General features: G+C 52.5%; 1 protein-coding gene across 6 annotated transcripts in view; it reads right to left on the reverse strand.

Moving 5' to 3' along the window:
* The window catches only part of STARD5 (StAR related lipid transfer domain containing 5), a 26,536-nt gene extending 4,211 nt beyond the window's left edge, over positions 1 to 22,325 (reverse strand). Inside the window, exons 1-7 of one of the 6 annotated variants that reach the window (XM_027769053.1) lie at positions 22,146 to 22,325; positions 21,308 to 21,357; positions 20,770 to 20,902; positions 9,285 to 9,402; positions 8,542 to 8,635; positions 4,641 to 4,785; positions 1,694 to 4,479 (exon numbers count right to left, since the gene is read on the reverse strand). In XM_027769053.1, coding sequence (XP_027624854.1) covers positions 4,336 to 4,479; positions 4,641 to 4,785; positions 8,542 to 8,635; positions 9,285 to 9,402; positions 20,770 to 20,902; positions 21,308 to 21,357; positions 22,146 to 22,244 — 783 coding nt within the window. In that variant the 5' untranslated portion in view covers positions 22,245 to 22,325 and the 3' untranslated portion in view covers positions 1,694 to 4,335. Of the gene's footprint in view, positions 1 to 1,693; positions 4,480 to 4,640; positions 4,786 to 8,541; positions 8,636 to 9,284; positions 9,473 to 20,769; positions 20,903 to 21,307; positions 21,358 to 22,145 lie in introns of those variants that run through there. The other 5 variants (XR_003548201.1, XM_027769062.1, XM_027769057.1 and 2 more) reach the window with 5 other exon arrangements.
* Positions 22,326 to 23,200: the final 875 nt, after the last annotated feature.

Consider the following 23,200-nt stretch of genomic DNA (forward strand, 5'->3'; position numbering starts at 1 on the left):
GGGGGGGTCAGCGTCTGTAAACTTCCTAATAAGTGGTGAATTCTTTCCATAAACTCAGGTGGGTGCTCTGAGGGCTTCTGCTGTTGATTGCTCTACTTTACTGAGGCTGTTAGGTTCAGGGGTCTCTGGTTTTATTCCCAAGATACACTCCCTGCCACGGTCCAGCCTAGCCACCCCCGTCCACGTGCAGCATGGGGGTCTGAATCTGGTCAGTCTAAGGAGTGCCCCTCTGGGACTGGCGTGTCATCCGGGTGCCTGGTAGGAAGCGTCTCTGCTGCTGTTTCCGTACCTGGCCTGGCCCTTTGCTGACACCAGTAAGACTCGTAAGAGCCCGAGTATCCACCCAGGGAGGGCGAAGAGCAGCAAAGGTGTCAAATGAGGTCATCGTGAAGCAAAAATGGTGTCATGACTTTTTCTTTTTCTTTCTGTATTTAGAGCTTTTTACTATAGGGCACGTGCACTTGCCAGACACAGAAAGCGAGAAATCACCCCCAAGGCGGGATGGCCACACCACAATCCCTTCTCCTCCATTCTCCTCTTGGGATCTTGGGCACGCACGCACACGCACCTTGCATGAGTTCATGCCACTTATTCCAGTACTCGAACCGCAGTCAACTACATGGGAGTCAGCGATGTAGCCATTACGCCATCTGCTGGTCCCAAGGTGTCATGACTCTCTCAACCACCCACCACCACCACCCTCTGAGGGTCCTCTCGGTACAGAGGACTAGAATTCTTCCAGTTGAGTAAGTAGGGAGAGAGCGTTAGTTCCAGCGGGGGCTCTCTGTCATCCCCACCGGGCACTAACAAAGGGAGTGCCGTCCTGCTCAGATCTTCTCAGATCTGTGCTCACGTCTTTCCCGACCAAAAATCATTCCTGCCTCCTAGGAGGGCGAGTCACAGGGGGTGGGAGCTCACCCCTCCTTGGGCTTCCATTGGTTCAGGAGCCCAAGGGCTCAACAAACCTATTAGCCTCGGAGTTGCCATCTCTCTGTCTCCACTGACGACCAGGGTCAACTTCGGAACTTGACATGACCCATTCATAGCACGTGCCCAAGATACACGTTATGACGCTGTCCCCTCCGAAAGACCACAGGTCACACACATACTTGTCATTCACGTGAGCCCCGTTTCCCTCAGGGCAAACGTGAGAACTTACATTAGCCCCCAACATGCACAAGACAGGCATGACAGCGCCGCTACGACCAAAGGCCGATGAGCAACGTGGACCTCACAGTCAGGCAAGCCTAGTTTCTCTTCCTGTAGAGCCCAGCCGTTCCTTCTCCTGAGCAGAACCCAAATGGAAAAGAGCTTGGACTTACCAGCTTCTGATCGGGTTTCACTTACCCGAAACCAGCCCGTCAGCTCCGGAAGCCCGCGGGTGTGCGGGAGCAGCGTGCTGGGCTGGATGGGGTTGGCGAGGTGGCGCCATCGTGGTGAGATCTCCACTTTCCAAAGGCTGGGCCTTGGAGGGGCAGGCATGAGCTTTCCATTCTCACTCCAGCTAAAGCAGGTGGCAGACCTCGGCAGAAGGTACCCATAAAATTCCTGGAATTACACTGGTTCTGGTTCCGGCAGCCTCAAGGAGTTTCCAGGGAGAATTCCCACCCTGGCTCCTGCTCACAGAGCCAAGCGTTACCCGCAAACTAGGTCCGGGCTGCTGCTTCCCATGGTCAGTGAAATAAGAGGCAGAGGCTGGAAAAAGGAGTTTATTTCTGAAACCGGTTACAGGGAGACAAGAAGCACCACTAAATTCTCAGAAAGCTCTACATGTTCTCAGTACTTACGGATACAAGAGACAAGCTTGTGCAAATCATTTCTCACTACAATGAACAGAACTGAGTGCTACCCCTGAGTAACTAGGCCGACTCCCGTTTCACTTCAATGGCCACTCAGCTTCGCGTCGGACCATTCCTCCAACAGCTCTCCCCATGACTCGGCGCTTGGTCAGATGGTTCTTAGAGGCCTTTCTTCATTTCAGAATGGCTGCAGTCCTGCTAACCTCAAGCTGGCCTGCTTCAGTAGGGTGAGCATCCCCGGAGTGCAAGGGCCAGGCAGAAGCTGCATCCTTTTACATCCTCACATTCTCAGAAAGCAGGCTACACTGGGAATGCTATCGGTACTTCTGTATTTTTTATTGCCAAAGGGCACGTGAACATGCCAGAAAGCAAGAGAGTCCCCAATGAGGTGTGGTCACCTCACAATCCATTCTTGTCCATCTCGTCAGAATTTGGGGCACACACACATGCCCAGTGTGTTCCATAAGCCAACAGGGTCAGGATATAAACCCAGGCTGGCCACATGGGATCCACAACATTCAACCAACATGCTAAGGGGCTAGCCCACGCATCCTTCTCTCAAGGACAGGAAGTCAAGGCAGAGGTGCTGTTGAAGCGCCGTTTCTAAGTGGCAGGGCTGGGATCATACATTTTCTGACTTCCTGTCCAGGGCTCCAACCGGCTGAACCGGAAGCCAGTAGGTGTGCAGGAGCAGCGTGGGCACACCCGAGCTGTGTGCTGGGTTGGTGGGCTTTCCAGCCAGCTTCATGGAGTTGGCGAGGTGGCCCTATCTCGGTGAGATCTCCACTTCCCAAAGGCTGGGCCTTGGAGGGACAGGCATGAGCTTTCTGTGGCTGGTGCACCCAGAACTGGCCAGATTTGAGAAACCAGCTCACGAGGAGTTGACGTACAACAGTGCTCGGCAGAGTGGGGACACGGGAAGGAAGGAAGGAAGGAAGGAGTGAATTCTAAATAAATTCGAAAGCCTGATGGAGACTTCTTGACAAGAAAACGTAGTTAGGCGGTTGGTCCCAATGGGATGACTGGGGGACCTGGGGCTGGGCACCGACAGAAGGCACTTTCTAACCCGGACACGGAGTTTTGACGCTTGCTCTCCTCTCGGCCCATTCGGGAGACAGCACCCAGGACTCGGGGCTGGGAAAGTTACTGCACATGAGGGCAATGTTTCCATTTGACGGAGCTCGATGGCCGCTTCCTGTATAGGCCGCAGTACGCCGAGGAGCTGGAGGAAGGGATCCCGACATGACTGGGCCCCGGGGAAGGTGCATCTCTCTGTTTTTCTCTCACGTGTGCGTGAACATCACGAACCACAATCCAATAGCAACCTGAGTACTGCCACAGGGAGGGGCTCCGGTCGGACACGCGAGGACCCTTTCCTACAAGGACGCAGGTGTGAGCGCAGATGAGCTGGCTGGGAAAGCTGAGGGCCCCCCGCCCGTGCAGTCCTGATGATGGGGGGAAAGGAGGCCGTGCGGATGTGGAGGCCCCTTCAGGGCAAGAACGTGCTCCCTGGTTCTGCCGTGCTCCAGGGATGCTGTCTTACAGCAGGGCCCAGAGGGAGATTCCAGGCAGGGCTGACCCGGACTTGCTCTGCCGTCTCTCCTGACGGCGACAGGGCTGACCCGGGCTTGCAGGCTGGAACACTGCAATGGCCTCTAGAGTAGAGGACGGACAACAGGCTCTTCCACGGGAGCAGCTTGCTCAGCTTTGAGTCACTTGTTTCCAAAGAGAGCTCCCCTAGAGGCTGCAGATTCGGCCGGGGGCAGATTGCAACTGTCTGCTCTCACCAGGGACCTGAAAATCAACAGAGAAGACAGAGAAGCAACGGATTCCAGCAGCAGAAGTGGAAGTACCGCCTCAGTGCGTACCCCATGGTTCCTAAGCCATCCTTTCCCGACTGGCACCTTCTTCAAGGGGAAGATCGTGCTCGCTACGACGCAGTCGTCCAGAGAGCGCTATCAGAAAAATATACGAGGTGGGGGATCTTCAAAAAGTTCATGAAAAAGGCATACTATGAAAAAACTAGGCTCGGATTTCAAATCTTTTCACACCAAAAGGAACTGGTACTTTAATTCCATTTTTTTTCCATAAATGTCTTCAAGTCCTTTCATCTTAGGGCTTTGCAGCAGAGTTGGGGAGAATTCCAGAGGCTAAAATGCCAGCAGGACCTGGTTCTTCAGTATCAACGATGATTCTCTGGGACGAAGGGAACAGTCCGTGACAGTGGCCCACACATCAAGGCTCTGGACCACGATGCCTCAGTGCCCAGAGGCTTGGCTTGGGTCCTCTCTGTCCGGGGTGGTGGCAGACAGTTCGAAGCCAGTGAATGGCTCTTCCCACGCCAACCCTCAGTGGAAAAGCAGGCAGGAGGGGGCAGGAGGTGGACTTAGCTGGTGTCCTCAGAGACGAGCTGTCCCCTTGCTTGTTCCAAAGGGCGGACGTAGGCCTTTGGGTTCTCCTCGACCCTTCGGTGTCCAACAGTGGGAACGCCCAGATGAGTCACGGACGTTCTCTGCCAGCCAACTGATGGCGTCAGTCATGAAATTGCTTCATGGCTTTCTGGAGGTTGCTGTAGAAGCCGGCCATGCTGCGGGGGAAGAAGGAGTCCACCACGCTCTTGGGGAGGTAACCGCTGAGGTCGGTCTGGAAGAATGTGACCAGGTTGGTCTTGCCGGGCTCCCTGCAGAGGCAATGGCAGAGTGAGGTTACATGTCTGCAGAGGCGCTGGGCACAGTGGGCACCAGGATGGGCGAGCAGGGCCCCGCCCAGCACAGATGGCCAGACACGGCGCCCCGACCTGATCCCCGCCGGGCTTGCCGCCCAGGGCCCACGTCTACTCACTTGCAGAGGAGAAATGTGTGCTCTGGTGGATGTTCTGGCATTCGACAGCCCCTCCAGGCCTTCAGGCAAGGAGAGGACCCCTTCCATCCAAGAAATGCAATTCCACCCAGCAAATGCACAGGGAGAACTCACTCGGGGCAGAGCCCTGGCAGGAAGACACAGACGCTGCCTCCTATCCACTCAGGACAGAGGCTCCTAGCCCGGCTCGGGACCTGCTGGGGATTCGTGCAAGCTTGTTCTCTCTCTCGTAACATGGAGCTATGACCTGCGCGTTCACGCTCACGCTCCCACGAGCTACAACGGAGTTTCCCACGCGATGAGGACTACCACGACAGACTGAATGGAAGGGCAGACACAAGTGCCTACTAAGCCCGACGTGAAAAACACCGGCAAAAATGTCCACGATGTCACTCTTCTCACCTTTTTTTTTTTCGGTTTTGAAAATTTTAGTTATTTTTCATAAAAGTGGAATTTATGTTACACCATACAACACTACACACACATATTTATTTTTTGTTATAGGACATGCACACTTGCCAGAGAGAGAGATGGGGGAAAGTAAGAAATCGCCCCTGACGGGGATGGCCATGCCACAATCTGATGGGGATGGCCATGCCACAATCTCTTCTTCGTTCTCCTCCTGGGATTTCTGGGCATGCACATACCCGTGTCATGTGTGCCAAACTGCCAGGTCAAGAACTCAAACAGCAGAGTCAGCCATGTAAGATCCAGCAACACAGACAGACAGAGACAGAAAGCGAGAAATCACCCCCCCCCCCGGGGGGATGGCCATGCTGCAATCCCTTCTCCTCCATTCTCCTCTCGGGATCTTGGACATGCACGCACACACACATGCCCGCTGTGAGTTTAAGCCACCAGGTCCGGGACTCAAACTCCAGTCCACTACGTGGGAGTCCAGTAACGTAACCATTACACCATCTGCTGGTCCCACTCTCCAAGGCCTTCCCATTTTATTCCAAGCTAAGTGCTCAGCAGAGGGTGACCCTGCGTCCCCTGGAATAAGTCCTCCAGTCACGCTGATCCAACACCTCGGCCTCCTCCAGGGCTGAAAGGCCTTGGCCTGCTCCTCCCTGAGACTTTGTGCCTGCTCACCTCTCTGCTAGGAACACTGTCTCTTCCGACCTGCCCGAGGCTCCCTGTGAGCGCGCTTTATCACAGGTACTGGGCACACTGCGCACAAGAACAGGCAAAGCGAGCCCTTCGCGGCAGGAATGGCCACTACACAGCACTCGGACCCAACACCCCACTGGGCCTGCCGCCTGCTCACGGTCAGGGTGGCAAGGCGTCCTCCGGTGGATGCATTCTGCGTTCTATAGCCCTCCAGGTGAGGAGCAGGACCCCTTCCAGTCCAAGAAGGTAGTACACCCTGAGACCTCACCCCACGCGGGCCCTGACAGGGACAGACAGATCTGCCTCCCCTCCTTTAGGGCGCAGCTTGCATCAGAGAGGCCCCATAGATGACCCGCCTTCCCCAGCTCCGTCATCTGGCTTTGGTCTCTGCAAAGCCCTGGACACCTGCTAGCACAGTGTGTACACCTGGGAGAATCACTCACGCGGTGGTCTGCCTATCTCTCTCACCCACCGGGATCTCAGGGCACAGACTCCAGAGCCAGACGGCTGGGTTTAAACCGCAGCTTGCACTTGTGGGCTTGGTCATCTTGGGTAAGTGCCTTCAACCCTCTGTGCTCCAGGGTCCCCATCCAAAAGGGGGGGCCAGCAGTGCCCAAGGACTGCTGCAAAACCAAGACCGAGTTTGTGTCTATCAGGAGCTTAGAACCTTGTCCAAGGCACAGCCTAAGTCCCGCTGCTGCCCTGGGTGGTCGCTGGGTCTATGGCGTCTAGGACAGGCTGACGGAACCAGGGGAATGAGGGGACAACGCTGTCCCCGCTCCAGATTCAAAGCCTCCAAGAGCAACTCTGAAAGTGGCCGACGGCCTCAGGAAGCTTTACCGTGGATGCACCATATTTTTAACCAGGCAGACGGGAGTGGGAAGGGCGAACACCTCCACAGCAGGCGGGCTTCGTGGGACCTTTCTGGCCTCCATCGGCCCATCTGTAGAATCTAGGCCACCACCTTCGCTACTCGGCATGTGGCCTTCCAACCGTGTGTCGCCCCAGAAGGCATGGCTGTGACAGTCAGCCTTGGAGGACAGAGACCTCTGGCTCATGCTGAAAACCCCTCTCCACCATACCTCCACCCACAAAATGCGGCTCTGGGCACCTGCCTGTCAGTGGGAAGGTAAGGGAAATGGCTATCCATACATGTTTTTAAATTTGCAGAAGGATGTGCACTCAATATAGACAGACAGACACGCTCCCCCATGGGACACAGTCACACTGCAATCCCTCCTCCACTCCCTTCCTTCTGGGATGTTAATTAAGCATGCACACATGTACTTGGCATGTTTCTTAGCTGCCAGGTCTGAGGCTCAAACCGCACAGCCAGCCATGTGGGATCTAGAGGCCTTCACCGGATGGTCCACCTATACTAGATGGTGTATGACTCATCAGGGGGGGAGAAAGCATCCCCCGTGGGGTGTGGCCATGCCGCAACCCCCTTTCCTCCGTTTCTCCATCCTATCAGTATTTTCAGCACACACAAATACACTCCTGGTGTGTTTCTCAAGTCACAAGGACTGGGACTCAAACTGTGGTCAGCCAGGTGGGCTCTGCCCCCAAAGTATAGCACTTAACCACTGCGCCACAGGGCTGGCTCTGCCTATGCTACTTTAGACTCAAAACTGCATTACATGGGGATCAGCAGAGAGTGCAGTGGTTACATCGCTGGACTCCCACATAGTTGACTGTGGTTCAAGTCCCGGACCTGACAGCTTGAAACTCATGCCGGGCGCGTGTGCGTACGTGCCCAAAATCCCAAGAGGAAAATGGAGGAGAGGGGACTGCAGCATAGCCATCCCCCTTGAGGATGATTTCTGGCTTTATGTCTGTCTTTCTCTGTCTGGAGAGCACATGTGCCCTATAGCAAAAAACCTCTCTCCGAAAATAAATAAATAAAACCGTACCCCACCTCCCAAATGTTTCACAAGCTGCCTGAAAAGCCAGCTTAGTGGCATGTAACACAGAGGGGCTGGGTCTAGGTTTAATTTAGCACAACCCTGTGGCCCCCAGGCCTGCCTCTTGGGACTGTGGGTGACACTGCAGACCCTTCCCGCCTGGTGTCTGTACGGGAACTGCAGGTACACCAGGACACACCTGTAGGTGCAACTTTTCATTGCCAATTCAGGGGGTTCCCAGCATAAGCCAGTGACCATCAGGTAACTCAGCACTCAGGAAGCTCCGAGAGAAACCTGGGCGTGATCTGTGAGAAAGTGGGGACGCTCCAGAGGGCAGCTCCGAGCTGACGACTCCCAGAGCAGCCCCGCAAGTGTCCTCTGGCCCATGAGCATAACCCCTTCCTCGCTGAGGGGAGACGGTCGCTAGGTGGAACGTAGGGTTGGGGGCAGCTACCCTCCCAGCAGCCCCAGGCCACAGACGGTGCTCAGGGGACAGGCAGAGGAGACTCGCAGCTCAGTCTCCGCCCTGCCAACCTCCTGGCCCTGCTCCTGGACTTAACCCTCCTCGAACTCACTTTCCTCATTTGCTAAAGGAGACCCAATATTTGCCAAACTTGCTTTTTGGGGCTGAAGAGAATTCCTACATCGAAAACAGTAAGAATAAAAGCTCCCCTCCAACTCTTCCCACGAGCTGGTTTCTTTCTCCTGTTCTGTCGTGGGTGGGCGTGGCAGCTTGGATTGTCAAGGCCTGAGAGCGGCAAGGCGCTCATATGCCTATGAGCTGTGTCAAAGCGCCCGTGTTCACGTAACGTCCACAGTGAAGCCGCGGGGGTCTGAGACATGACCTCCATCCAGGTCACCCTTACCCTGGCACAGGCTCGCAGAAGCAGCCGCAGGGATGGTTGAATCCTCTCACGAAACCCGGCTTCGGGGGACACAGCGGGTGTTCCACGTGGGTCGCTGGAAGAGAGGGCAGATGGTCAGTGAGCTCCTCCTGCAGACGGTGGGGCCACCGCCACTGAAGTGCCGCGGGACATGCCAATCCCAACACCAAGGGACTGGGCAGTCAGCCAGGGGTTCCAACTACTTGACCCAAGTCCACTTTTACCCCACACCCCACGGCCATTCACACACACCCACAGGTGCGCACGCACGCACTCTCTCCCCAGCCTGCCAGGATATTAGGGAACGTTCCGGAACATGGGGTTCGGGGCTGGGAAGAGGAAGCTGACTCTCTACATCTCAGCCGACAGAGGCGTGGGTGTGTCCCCTGTCTGCCCGACACCGAGGCTCGGCTCCTCACTGGGCAGAGGGGGGGACAGTGCCCTGGCCTGCAAGGTGACACACCATGGGCTCAGCGGATCGCTGCACCCTGAGGTGTGGGACAGCTGACCGTACCCACATGTCTACACCACAGACCGTGAGCCTGGGCAGGAGTGAAGGGCACTGGCAAAACCCTCCTGACCCGCCCAGGCAGGGCACACAGGGGACAGGCCCCAGGTCCGAGTGTCCCGGGATTTCTGCCTGCAGCTCTCCTCGAGGAACGGAGGGGTGCCGAGGAGGCGCAGGCCGCAGGGAGAGGCCAGGCCGCCCCCCGGCTGCCACTCACCGTTGGAGCTGATGGTCCCGTCCTCGTACTTCCTGATCAGCACCAAGTCCACAAAGTCCCTGGGAGAAATGAGCTTCATGGCGGCAGACGGGGTGGAGGTCCTGCTCACGCACAGCGTCTGCCAAGGCAAGGGGAGCCCGCTGCGTCTGCGGGCTGAGTGCCGCTCCCATCCAGCCAACACCCCGGGCCTGGGAAATGGGACCGGCAGCGTCAGGAGGGTGGCCCTGTGAAACGGAGGGTCCGGACGAGGCCTCCCTGGAGTGCCAAGTGTCACTGAGACGCTCCTGGTTTATAAGACCTGTGGCCGTGACATGGGATGCCTAGCTCTAGCTCATGGCCATGCTGAGGTTCTATCTCACAAAAGACCGTAAGAGTCACTTTTTAGGGACCAGCAGTGGGCGTAATGGCTATGTCGGTGGACTCCCGTGTAGTCGACCATGGTTCGAGTCCCGGACCTGGTGGCTTAAAATCATTCCGGGTGCATGTGCATGCGTGCCCAAGATCCCAAGAGGAGAATGGAGGAGATGGGATTGTGGCGTGGCCATCCCCCCTGGGGGGTGAGTTCTCGCTTTGTCTCCTTCTGGCAAGTTAATACGCCCTATAGCAAAAACCTCTCCAAAAAGTCACCTTTTACTGAGCCTGTCCTTCACAATGCTGAGAAACAGGGATCACTAACCCACGGCCAAGACTCGGGGAGCACAAAGCTCAGAGTGGAAATGGAACGTGAAGAGGGCCAGGCCAGGAAGAGGTCAGAGAAGTGCACGCACACGCGTGTGGTGTCCTGGACAGGCATCACCAAGTCTGACCCTCCATCTGAGCCTCCCACGTAGGCCAGACTCAGAGCAGCACCATAGTACGCAGCTTCTCAGGGGGGCTGAGACTCCCACGTGGCCTCAGCCTGCTCACAGCGGCACATGCTAAGGCAGCCAGGCTGAGCCCACACCTGCCTGGCTCCTCACATGTCCCCAGGCCCTGGGAGGGAGCACTGGGAACCTCGCCCGGCCTCAGGAGACCTCAGCAGCCCACTCGCCCACTCTCTGAACCAAGACACCTCACTACTGCCCCTACGTCATCCCCTGGCCTGTCTTGCAGGAGAGCAGGCCCGGGCTCTCAAGGCCTCATTGCAGAGGTCCCAGCCAGGTCTGCAGATGCACAGGCAAACGGATTGCCATAGGTCCCTCCCTCTTTGTCTTGCGCCTGACAGTAAGACTCGGGGCCTTGAGGGCTGCTAGGAAACCTTCAGCAGGGAGGCCTGTGGCCTCAGGACTCAGTCCCCAAGTGACCCTGCCATGCCTGGGGGCACTCAAGCACTTTGCGGTGGGTGCCCTGGTGCCCCATTCCAGACGCCTCCACCTCCTAAAATGACCTGCCAGCAAACGCCGTGCATCCACAGAAGGGTTTTCTTTCCTGCCTGAAAACCACCACGGCACCCCCACTCCACCATCCAGAGCCGCCTGAGCACAAACTGGTCCAGGCAGAAGGGACTATAATGCCGGCTGCGGTGGTTCACCGGGCCTACCCACGGCGTGGGACTCTCCCGTTTCTCCCTTTCCTGCATGTATACTGAGCTTAGTGTCAGAAACGAGGCAGGCCTGCCATATCTGAATTGTGATATTTTGTAGGAATGGACGTGATTTTCTTTTTGAATAACCGTACCGCTCCCACCACTGATCGTGGGCCCCCAACGCGACATTCCCGAGGACGAAGGGGATGCTGGTGGGAGCCTGAAGGGGCAGTGAAACACACTCACGCGGGGCTGTGTCCCCGCCTTCCCTCCATCCTTCACCCACTGTCCATCTTAGAATTTGCGTACTTGCAATTTGTCAGAATGGTGCTGAAAAGCTCCAACCTGCAAGGAAGGGCCCTTACTCCACATTGGCACTGTCTCCCCACGGAAGAAAGCGCTCCCACCCACTGGTCGCTTCTCTGTTTTAACAAACCTGAGCTCATCCGTAGCCTGCGTTTCCCTCTTTTTTTGGGGGGGGGTGGGGAGGCTAATGTCTATTAAAGCCTCTTTCTAGCAAGAAGTTCTATCTTTTAATGGGTACACTAATTAAGTAGAAAAAAAGGACTCCCATTTATTGCACCAGAGATGCAAAATACTTCCTTTTTTGTGCTTAATAGTTCATCAAAATTTGTAAGAAAATCGTGTTATCCGAATAAATTATAATTATGATTTTAAACATGAAGTCTTACAGTCACAAGAAATAGGATTTTTTAAAAATAAATTCAATTTACATACGTGTTCATGATATGAGATGACAACATTGAAGAATGAACATGTATTACAAGGAGACTTCAAAAGTTTCTGAAAAATCTGAATTAAACTATGAGTTTATTTTGGTGCCAAAAGTTTGAAACTCATGTCTGATTTTCCATACTCCTTATTTTTCACAAACTTGTTGAAAATCCGTCGTACTGTATGTCAGGATAAAATTCAGCAGGCTGTGTGGGATGGAAATTTGAGTTTGAGAAAAATATTTACATAAATTATTATGAAAAAAAATTGATGGGGGGGGAACCAACAGTTAGCGTAATGGCTATGTCGCTGGACTCCCATGTAGCTGACCGTGGTTCAAGTCCCAGACCCAGTGGCTTAAACTCACGCGGGGCGCATGTGCGTGCGTGCCCAAGATCCCGAGAGGAGAATGGAGGAGAAGGGATTACGGCATGGCCATTCCCTTTAAGGGGTGATTTCTCACTTTCTGTCTCTGTCTTCCAGCTAGTGTGCGTGCCCTATAACAAAATCCTCTCCAAAAAAAAAAAAAATTGATTGGGCTGGCAGGTGGTGTGCTGGTTGAGGCGCTGGACTCCCACATGGCAGTCCACAGTTCAAGTCTCAGACTTGGTGGCTTGCTTTCTCACATTCTCTCTCTCTCTCTTTCTCTCTCTCTCTGGTCAAACTTAAAAAATTATAAAAAAATGAAATAAAAATTAAAAAAAAATTTGTTCACAGTTTTAAAATGGATAATGGTAGATTTTTAAAATTTTGTATAGAGATTTTTGCTATAGGGTGCATGTGCTTGCCGGAGAGACAGACAGAAAGCGAAAGCGAGAAATCACCCCCCAAGGAGGATGGCCTTGCTGCGATCCCTTCTCCTCCATTCTCTTCTGATTTTGGGCACGCGTGCACACGCATGTGGCGTGAGTTTTAAGCTGCCAGATCTGGGACTCGAACAGTGGTTGACTACGTGAGAGTCCAATGATGCAACCATTATGGTATCTGCTGGTCCCAGGATGATGATTAATTTAAACTGATACTTATTTATTGTTATTTTTTTAAAAATTATTTTATTTACCTTTATTTACTTATTTATTTATTTTAATTTGACCAGAGATGGGTAGAGCAAGAGCAAGAGAGTGAGAAAGTGAGAAAGCAAGCTGCCAGGTCCAGGACTCGAACCACAGTCAGCCATGTGGGAGTCCAGCGCCCTTAACCACCATGCCAATTGCTGGCCCCGGTATGTATTTAAATAAGCTACATCTAAAAGAATTGTCATTGCTTTGTCCAAAACTGATAGATTTAATACATGTAAGAAATGACATGCTTTGTAACTTAGGAAAATTGAGCTGTCAATTACATGTTAGCTATCAAGTGGATGTGTGGGGCTCTTCTTAAGTTCTCAAAAATCTGTCAGAGGGGACCAGTAGATGGCATAATGGTTAAATCATTGGACTCCCATGTAGTTGACTGCGGTTTGAGTCCTGGACCTCTTGGTTTAAAACTCTTACGCCAAGTGCGGGTGTGTGCATGCCCAACATCCTGAGAGGAGAATGGAGTCTCAAGAAGGGATTGTGGTGTGGCCACTCCCCCGGGTGTTAATTTCTTGCTTTCTGTCTCTGTCTTTCCAGCAAGCACACACACCCTATAACAAAAATCTCAAAAAAAACCTGTCGGAGGTTAAGTAAAGAGCTTCGACACCCCTACACCAAAGGACTGAACAGGTCAGGCAGGGTACATGGGCTGCTTTGGGCTGATACTGGCCCAGCCTTCAGAGAACCGGGTACAGGGATTCAGGGTCCTGTGTTACCTGGTGGAGCAGCCCCACACGAGGAATAGGCACACGGCCCCCAGAGAGGAACCAGGGTGCCCAGAGGAAGAGAGAGCCCTGCCAGCATCACCCACTCAACCCCGCGGCAAGCTGACCAAGAAGGCAAGAGCCACCAGCACTGAAGTGAAACCCTGCACAGGTGAACGCCCAGCCACCCGGGTCCTGGCAGCCTGGGGAAGGCCAGGGGGGTCTAAGTAAGAGACATACCACTCTGCAGCCAGGAGAAATCAGGTCCCTGGGACCCAGAACTGAGGTGGAGAGAGGGCAGAGAGGCAAGAAAGGGCTCCCTGGCTCCTCGGGAGGTGGTTCAGGGGTGTGTGTGTGTGGTTCCCAGTTGTTTCTGCTATAGGGTGCATGCACTTTTTGGAGAGGGACAGAGAGAAGGAAAGAGAGAAATCACCCCTGGAGGGGGATGGCCACACCACAATCACTTCTCCTCCATTCCCTTCTTGGGATTGTGGACACTCACACACAGCGTGAGTTTCAAGCTGCTGGGCCTGGGACTCGAACCGCACAGTCAGCCATGTGGGAACCAGTGCCTTACTCTCCATGCCACCTGGGGGACTGGAGGCCAGGTATTAACCTACGATTTTCTAGGCCTTCCATTCTCTCTTATCCTACCAGTCACTGTGTCAAGACAAAGTAGCGCAGAATGGCAAAGTTGTAGCCACTTTCACCTTCGAAAAGAAACCCCTGCAGACGGTCCTTGGGGTTGTTCATTTTGTATCAGGTCTTTAAAGGGCATTACTAATCCATACTCTCGACTTTATCACTGCTGTCTAATTATCTGCTTCTATCATTTTTGCTAATTTTTTGCTTTTTAAAATCTATCTCACTTATCACCTAACCTATTATTCCCTTGATATCACTCTCTAAATGTGCTCACTCTTCAGATAAGCTGGGTTTTAAAAGCAAGCTACGTTAACTATGGGAAATAGAAAAAAAAAAAAAGTATCATTCGTCATCAATTGAAGGCAACTGCAAAATATTGGGTCACTGGAAAAGTTATGACGCATTTTTGCATAGAGAAAAACTTGGAAAAATTCTCCCGACCACCCACCACCTACACTATCAGCTTCCAGTGGTGGGCAGCTGCCCACTGTGTTATATGGGAGACTGGCAAGTGTTAGAGAGGCCCACGGGCACCTGACAGTCCCCCTTCAAATCATCAGCTCTCGCTCTTTCTCTCACTCTCTGGTCAAACTTAAAAAATTATAAAAAAATGAAATAAAAATTAAAAAAAAATTTGTTCACAGTTTTAAAATGGATAATGGTAGATTTTTAAAATTTTGTATAGAGATTTTTGCTATAGGGTGCATGTGCTTGCCGGAGAGACAGACAGAAAGCGAAAGCGAGAAATCACCCCCCAAGGAGGATGGCCTTGCTGCGATCCCTTCTCCTCCATTCTCTTCTGATTTTGGGCACGCGTGCACACGCATGTGGCGTGAGTTTTAAGCTGCCAGATCTGGGACTCGAACAGTGGTTGACTACGTGAGAGTCCAATGATGCAACCATTATGGTATCTGCTGGTCCCAGGATGATGATTAATTTAAACTGATACTTATTTATTGTTATTTTTTTAAAAATTATTTTATTTACCTTTATTTACTTATTTATTTATTTTAATTTGACCAGAGATGGGTAGAGCAAGAGCAAGAGAGTGAGAAAGTGAGAAAGCAAGCTGCCAGGTCCAGGACTCGAACCACAGTCAGCCATGTGGGAGTCCAGCGCCCTTAACCACCATGCCAATTGCTGGCCCCGGTATGTATTTAAATAAGCTACATCTAAAAGAATTGTCATTGCTTTGTCCAAAACTGATAGATTTAATACATGTAAGAAATGACATGCTTTGTAACTTAGGAAAATTGAGCTGTCAATTACATGTTAGCTATCAAGTGGATGTGTGGGGCTCTTCTTAAGTTCTCAAAAATCTGTCAGAGGGGACCAGTAGATGGCATAATGGTTAAATCATTGGACTCCCATGTAGTTGACTGCGGTTTGAGTCCTGGACCTCTTGGTTTAAAACTCTTACGCCAAGTGCGGGTGTGTGCATGCCCAACATCCTGAGAGGAGAATGGAGTCTCAAGAAGGGATTGTGGTGTGGCCACTCCCCCGGGTGTTAATTTCTTGCTTTCTGTCTCTGTCTTTCCAGCAAGCACACACACCCTATAACAAAAATCTCAAAAAAAACCTGTCGGAGGTTAAGTAAAGAGCTTCGACACCCCTACACCAAAGGACTGAACAGGTCAGGCAGGGTACATGGGCTGCTTTGGGCTGATACTGGCCCAGCCTTCAGAGAACCGGGTACAGGGATTCAGGGTCCTGTGTTACCTGGTGGAGCAGCCCCACACGAGGAATAGGCACACGGCCCCCAGAGAGGAACCAGGGTGCCCAGAGGAAGAGAGAGCCCTGCCAGCATCACCCACTCAACCCCGCGGCAAGCTGACCAAGAAGGCAAGAGCCACCAGCACTGAAGTGAAACCCTGCACAGGTGAACGCCCAGCCACCCGGGTCCTGGCAGCCTGGGGAAGGCCAGGGGGGTCTAAGTAAGAGACATACCACTCTGCAGCCAGGAGAAATCAGGTCCCTGGGACCCAGAACTGAGGTGGAGAGAGGGCAGAGAGGCAAGAAAGGGCTCCCTGGCTCCTCGGGAGGTGGTTCAGGGGTGTGTGTGTGTGGTTCCCAGTTGTTTCTGCTATAGGGTGCATGCACTTTTTGGAGAGGGACAGAGAGAAGGAAAGAGAGAAATCACCCCTGGAGGGGGATGGCCACACCACAATCACTTCTCCTCCATTCCCTTCTTGGGATTGTGGACACTCACACACAGCGTGAGTTTCAAGCTGCTGGGCCTGGGACTCGAACCGCACAGTCAGCCATGTGGGAACCAGTGCCTTACTCTCCATGCCACCTGGGGGACTGGAGGCCAGGTATTAACCTACGATTTTCTAGGCCTTCCATTCTCTCTTATCCTACCAGTCACTGTGTCAAGACAAAGTAGCGCAGAATGGCAAAGTTGTAGCCACTTTCACCTTCGAAAAGAAACCCCTGCAGACGGTCCTTGGGGTTGTTCATTTTGTATCAGGTCTTTAAAGGGCATTACTAATCCATACTCTCGACTTTATCACTGCTGTCTAATTATCTGCTTCTATCATTTTTGCTAATTTTTTGCTTTTTAAAATCTATCTCACTTATCACCTAACCTATTATTCCCTTGATATCACTCTCTAAATGTGCTCACTCTTCAGATAAGCTGGGTTTTAAAAGCAAGCTACGTTAACTATGGGAAATAGAAAAAAAAAAAAAGTATCATTCGTCATCAATTGAAGGCAACTGCAAAATATTGGGTCACTGGAAAAGTTATGACGCATTTTTGCATAGAGAAAAACTTGGAAAAATTCTCCCGACCACCCACCACCTACACTATCAGCTTCCAGTGGTGGGCAGCTGCCCACTGTGTTATATGGGAGACTGGCAAGTGTTAGAGAGGCCCACGGGCACCTGACAGTCCCCCTTCAAATCATCAGAGAGACTGAAGAGCACAACAGGGTACCCTCCTCACTCTGGCATTCAACCTCAGCTTTGGTCGGCACCTAAACTCACCTCTTGCACCCCGGGATGTGGGTTAACGCTGACGTTAACTCCTGTGACAGTGACCTGGGAATGGACACCTGGCTCCTGCAGGTCCCCCACTGTGTCCAAGCACCCAAGAGGGTACCAGTCCACACAGGTGGCAAAAGCCAGACACCATTCATCCCGAACAGGTCAGTACTGCGTCCCGGAGGCCAGCTTGCTGGGTAGTTTTAGCTGTGACTTTTTCTCTGAACTTCTGTAATCAAAAGGTGGGATCTTCAAGCTACAGAGGAGCCCAGGGCAGGCTTATCCTAATATGCCCTAATCCGGGAGCTGCTAGCTCCCCGTGGCTGTTACATTTACATTTCGAGGCCAGCAGGAGGCGTGGTGGTTAAGGTGCTGGACTCCCACATGGCCGACCACGGTTCAAGTCCCAGACTTAGCGGCTTTCTCCCTCCTCTTTCTATTGTGAGCACACATGCCCTATAGCGAATTGCAAATAAGTTATTTTTAAAAAATAAAGAAAACTTACACTTAGATTAAAATACAATGGGTGCCAGCAGGTGGTGTGGTGGTGAAGGCTCTGGACTCCCACATGGCTGATGGCGGTTTGATCATGGACTTGGAGGTTTGCTTTCTCACTTTCCCTCCCTCCCGCTCTGTCTTGTGTGTGTGCTGTGTAGCAAATTAGTAATAATTAATAAACTTAAATAATCCTTTTTTTTTTTTTTTTGGAGAGATTTTTGCTATAGGACATGTACACTAGCGAGAGAGACAGAGAGACAGAGAGTGAGAAATCACCTCCTGGGGGGATGGCCATGCCACAGTCCCTTCTCCTCCAGTCTCTTCTCGGGATCTTGGGCACAGACGCACACACACCTGGCATGAGTTTTAAGTTGCTAGGCCTGGGGTTTGAGCCACGAATGACTACGTGGGAGACCACTGATGTAACCATTACGCCATCTCCTGGGCCCAAAACTAAATAAATGAAATGCAACAATCAATTGGTTTCCTTACAGTAGTCACCTTCCAACGCTTTGCAGTCACGAAGGGTTAGTGCCTATCACACTGGACAACGTAGTTCCACGCGAACCCCGCCAGAGTCTACTGGACAGCCCTGCTCCGATGATCCACGCTTCACCAACGCAGAAACTCATCTCCAGGTTGTGAGAGATCGCCTGGCTCCATCCCCTGCCCTACAGAAGAGGGCTTCAGAGGCCTCAAGAGCTGCAATTCTCCAAGGTCCCTGCGGCCTAATTGCCCTAGGGAGGGCCTGGGCATGGGGAGACACAGTCCCTGCGGCCTAATCACCCTTGGGAGGGCTCTGAGCACTGGGTGACATGGTCCCTGCGGCCTAACCACCCTTGGGAAGGCTCTGAGCATGGGGAGACATGGTCCCTGCAGCCTAACCCCCCTTGGGGGGGACTGGGTGTGGGGAGATGCTTTCCTAAATTAAGAAATTCGTTTTTGCTTTAACACTTCACCTGAGATCTGCCTGTTGGATTTTTAGAAAGAACCAATAAATAAAATCCCTCTGCTCAACGGAGCTAACGGAAATAGAAGCTCAAGGGTGAAGCTATTCTGAGAGCCACATATCATCTTACCACCCATCAGGATACTGTGGAGGTTGAGGCCTAAACCCACTGGCGAGCTGAGCCCTGCTCCTTCCCACACAGTCAGGAGAGCAGCCTCGCCCGGCTGGCACTGGCTGGTAAGGTGCCGGGAAGGCGGAATGCTCTGGTTAAACTGGGAAGGTTTACAATGTGCCTGACACGGTGTGAAATGCTGGTGAAACAGATGAATAAGAAGAAGCAATTAACGCGCAATTAATATGTACTTGATGGATTACTAGCTACAAAAGCGAGGTTTTTCAAAGCATCTCCTTAGAGGTAGTGGACTGAAAGATTAGCAGTATTCAGTTCCTAGAGATGAAGGCATTTCAGAAGAGGAAACATGGAGACATGTGCCCAGCGGAGCAAGGACCGAGTGATCCTTCACCGTGGCCTGAGAATCGCATCCGCGGGAAGTACTAGGAGGTTTTGCAAAAACGCAGACTTGAGAAGGTGGTGGCGCTGTCCCTTCGGAACACGATTTGACAGTTTCTGTAAAACACTGCTTGCACGTTTGCCATCCAGCCTGACCACTGCACTCCTGGGACTTGCCCAAGTGCACACAGAGGTACTGCTCCTCACAGCAGCACTCACAGCAGCAGAAGAGGGGAAAAGCCACGACACGTGGTATATCCACACACCGAGTAGACAAAGCAGCAGATGAACGACGTGGGCTACAACGCGGGTAACCCTCAAACATTAGGCTAAGATTGAACCGAGCAAAAAGAGAGCCGGACAGAAAGCATCACACATTGTCTGAATTCGTTTATATGAAATAGCTAGAAAAGGCCAATTTAAAGACAGAAAGTAGATGTTCCTGTCCATTCCGTTAGTAATAATGGAGATATCTGAATCTGGGTAATTTATACAATTGATGGTTTGGCGGTCCTGAGGGCTGCACCTGCAGAGGGTCTTCTCAGTGGTGGGCAACTCTGTGGTGCGGGGTTGTGGGGGCACTTGCACAGAGCAGGGAGTGTCTGCGTCCAGGTCTCTGCTGGTCTCGTTCCTGCTCCTTGCAAACACACCAGTATTGGGGTGGGGTCCCAAACACCATAACCTCATCCAGACCTAATCATTTTGCAAAGGCTCCACCTCTCAATCCTGTAGTCAGATTAAGTTCCCATCTTCTTCACACTGCTACAGTGGCTCACCAAATTGAATACATAATTTAAAAATTCTCTGTCTTTTGCTCTCTCTTTTTTTTTTTTTTTTTTTTGGTGGAGAGATTTTTGCTATAGGACATGTACACTAGCGAGAGAGACAGAGAGACAGAGAGTGAGAAATCACCTCCTGGGGGGATGGCCATGCCACAGTCCCTTCTCCTCCAGTCTCTTCTCGGGATCTTGGGCACAGACGCACACACACCTGGCATGAGTTTTAAGTTGCTAGGCCTGGGGTTTGAGCCACGAATGACTACGTGGGAGACCACTGATGTAACCATTACGCCATCTCCTGGGCCCAAAACTAAATAAATGAAATGCAACAATCAATTGGTTTCCTTACAGTAGTCACCTTCCAACGCTTTGCAGTCACGAAGGGTTAGTGCCTATCACACTGGACAACGTAGTTCCACGAGGAACACGGCAGAGTCTACTGGACAGCCCTGCTCCGATGATCCACGCTTCACCAACGCAGAAACTCATCTCCAGGTTGTGAGAGATCGCCTGGCTCCATCCCCTGCCCTACAGAAGAGGGCTTCAGAGGCCTCAAGAGCTGCAATTCTCCAAGGCTGTCCAACCTGAATGAGCACAGCTGGGGCCAGCCCGGGGCCAGCCCTGGGCCACGCTGCCCCGGTGGAGGAGGTGATGAAAACAGAGATCGTAACTGGCTGATTCCAAAACCGTGGGTGGTTTGCCAATCACCTTGAAAATTTCCACCTGGCGCAGCCCTACAGCTGGCGGAGATCCCGACCCCTTGGCCAGGCCTCTCTCTGTTCATTATCAAGGCCCCACCAGGTAGCTCTATTTCAGCCTAGCTCGGATGAGCCAGATCCAGGAACCGCCTCGGTACCCTCAGGGCCCAGGTTCACTCTGCACTTCTGCATTAATTACTGCCATATTCTTTTGGACCTGTTTAGAGCTTCTCTGCCTCTCTGAGCCAAGTCCCTGGGCCAAGGCAGGGCCTGAGTGTGCCAAGCAGTGGGCAAGCCCTCTTGCCAAGAGGAGTCACCATCCTCCTCCATGAGAAATGAGGTCAGGTTACAGCAGCAGAACCCAGACACTATCTAAGGACAACGTGCTTGGACAAACTTACATCAGTGATGCTCTGGATCACTTCAAAGCCGTTCACATTCTCATCCCACTTCACTCGGAGGCCCCCAGCCACTGGCTTAACACACTCCCACACTTCCTCCGGGGTCCCCAAGACCACGCCTTCTCCTCGGTACCTGGAGCACAAAAAGGAATTTGACCCCAAGGCATCAATCAAACTTGCTCACTTGGGGATTCTATTAGGTTGTCCGGACGTGACCGCCTCCCATGGGAGGTCTAGAAGGTGGACCGGGCCACGTCCGTCACTGCTCTTTAGAACAGACTTGCAGAAAATGGGCTGAATTTACCAGCCTACCGGCCCACCTCCCCTCGGGCCTGCAGAAATGGATGGTAAGCCTTCGCAAGAATAAGGTTGGCTGGAAATAATTTAGTTAAAAGAGAAGGAAATGGCTTTCTGGGAGATAATTGGCGAGTTGATCACACACTGCTGGGGCTGATTGGAATTTTTTAGGAAGCAAACCCTGGAGATACGGGCAAGGGTGCGGCACCTCTGACAAGCTCCAAACAAGGCGTACACTTACAGGTTCCCTGGAAACTCCACAGATGGCCTCCAGGAAACCGAAACTCCATTCTGTCAAAAGGCACAGAATCGTAGAATTTTAGGGCTAGAAGGGCTCTGGGAGATCACCTGTCTCAGTCCCTTGGGGGTTTTGGAGGCCTCAGAGACGTGAATTCTCCAAGGCAGCCCAAGCTGTACGAGGCACAGCTGGGACTGGCCCTTGGCAAAAGTCCCCACAGGAGAATCAGATGGAGAAAAAGATAATAAGAGACTCTGAGAGCCAAGGGTGGTTTGCAAATGACCTTAACATTACCACACATTTTCTTTTCTTTGCACCATTTAAGAGGCCTGTGTTAAAAATCAGAAGATTCAGAGGTGAGGTGGTGGTTAAGGGCGCTGGACTCCCATGAGGCAGACCGTGGTTCAAGTCCCAGACCTGGTAGCTTTCTTTCTCTGGTCAAATTAAAGTAAGTTAAATACAATAATTCTTAAAAAAAAAAAAAATCAGAAGATTCAAGCAAGCAAAACTATCCCGTTGTCCCACTCTGGGAATGACAAAAAACGGGGCTCAAAAAGGCTTCGGAGGTTGGTGTTCCGGGTTCCAGCCCTAACCACCATTTTCCAGCCAGGTGACCTTGGTTAAGTCACTCAATGAAAAACAGAGACCTCCTTGGGTGATTGTTTAAGTGCACCAAAGCTCACATTTTTAAAAGCAAATAACCACCAGTAGAATCCCTCTCAATCCAGCTCCGCTGGCCCCGGGTGTGGAAAACAGCCGGCCGGAGCCTGGCGGGGTTCAGGGACTCCGACCCCAAGGAACGCAGTCTCCAGGACCCCTGCCCGCCCAGCGCCTCACTCACGCCTTCTCGGCAAATCTTCCAGCTTGACGAGTCTCGCCGGTACTGGAGCATCTTCTCGGCCACCTCCTCGCTCATCTGCGCGGCCAAAGTCGGGTCCATGGCTCCGGGGACTGAACGTGGATCCCGGGGGGTCCCGAGAAGTGCAAGCCGCGGCGTCTGAGTCCGCTGCAGATGGGAGGCCGGAAAACCGCCCTGGCCCCCCGCCTCTCCTATGGCCCCACCTCCAACCCTTGATTGGCCCAGGTCCTCAGACGGATCCCGCCCCGTCTCGGGATTGGCAGGACCGGCAGGGTTAGGATCTGCAGGTCCTGACTCCATCTGGGTTGGTCCCAAGCGCGGTTGCGCCATAACCTACTCGCTCCTGCCCCGCTCTGGGTGCAGTCCTGGAGCGCCATGACCAGAGAGGGCCATGGATAGAGAACCAGCGAGCTCGGTCAGGTCATGACAACGCCTTAGGCTTAAGGAGCGCGACGTTTTGTCCTGCGAGCCCTGGTCCTTTCCGCCAGCAGGACAATATGGATCAGAGATGACCTTCCATGGCGGCTGCTGCACAAAGAGGCGCTCAGAGCCTAGGCTGGGAGGCCAGTTAGGAGCCTGTGGATTCCCTGGATCAGAGCGGCGCCCACAGGTTCTCAGGCTCGGAGTCGCAGCACCTTCACTGAAGTCCCAGTTGAATTTTCAATAGGTAGAGGCAGCTTATAACCCAAACCACCACAAGACCATAGACACTAGAACCCCACGCCCCTAAATGGAGTATCTACTTTCCACTGGACCCTGAAGAATTGCAAACTATTTACCGCGTTGGCTTAGGCAGGTGCTATGCAAACTCGCCTACCTAAGCTTTATATATATTTATTGTCCTCTCAGCCACACCCATGTTACTCAGCACCAGCAGGTGCTGGTCTCAGAAGACTTCACCTGTAGCTCGCCATTTAACTCTTGCAACACCACAGCGCAAGGAGGTAGAGACAACTATCCCAGTTTGCAGCGTAGGAAAATGAAGGTCACAAGAGTATCCTAGGGTACGTAGCTACGAAGGGACAGGACAGTGGCCA

The sequence above is a fragment of the Tupaia chinensis genome, unplaced genomic scaffold (genome assembly GCF_000334495.1).
Source record: "Tupaia chinensis unplaced genomic scaffold, TupChi_1.0 Scaffold000078_1, whole genome shotgun sequence".
NCBI lineage: Eukaryota > Metazoa > Chordata > Mammalia > Scandentia > Tupaiidae > Tupaia > Tupaia belangeri.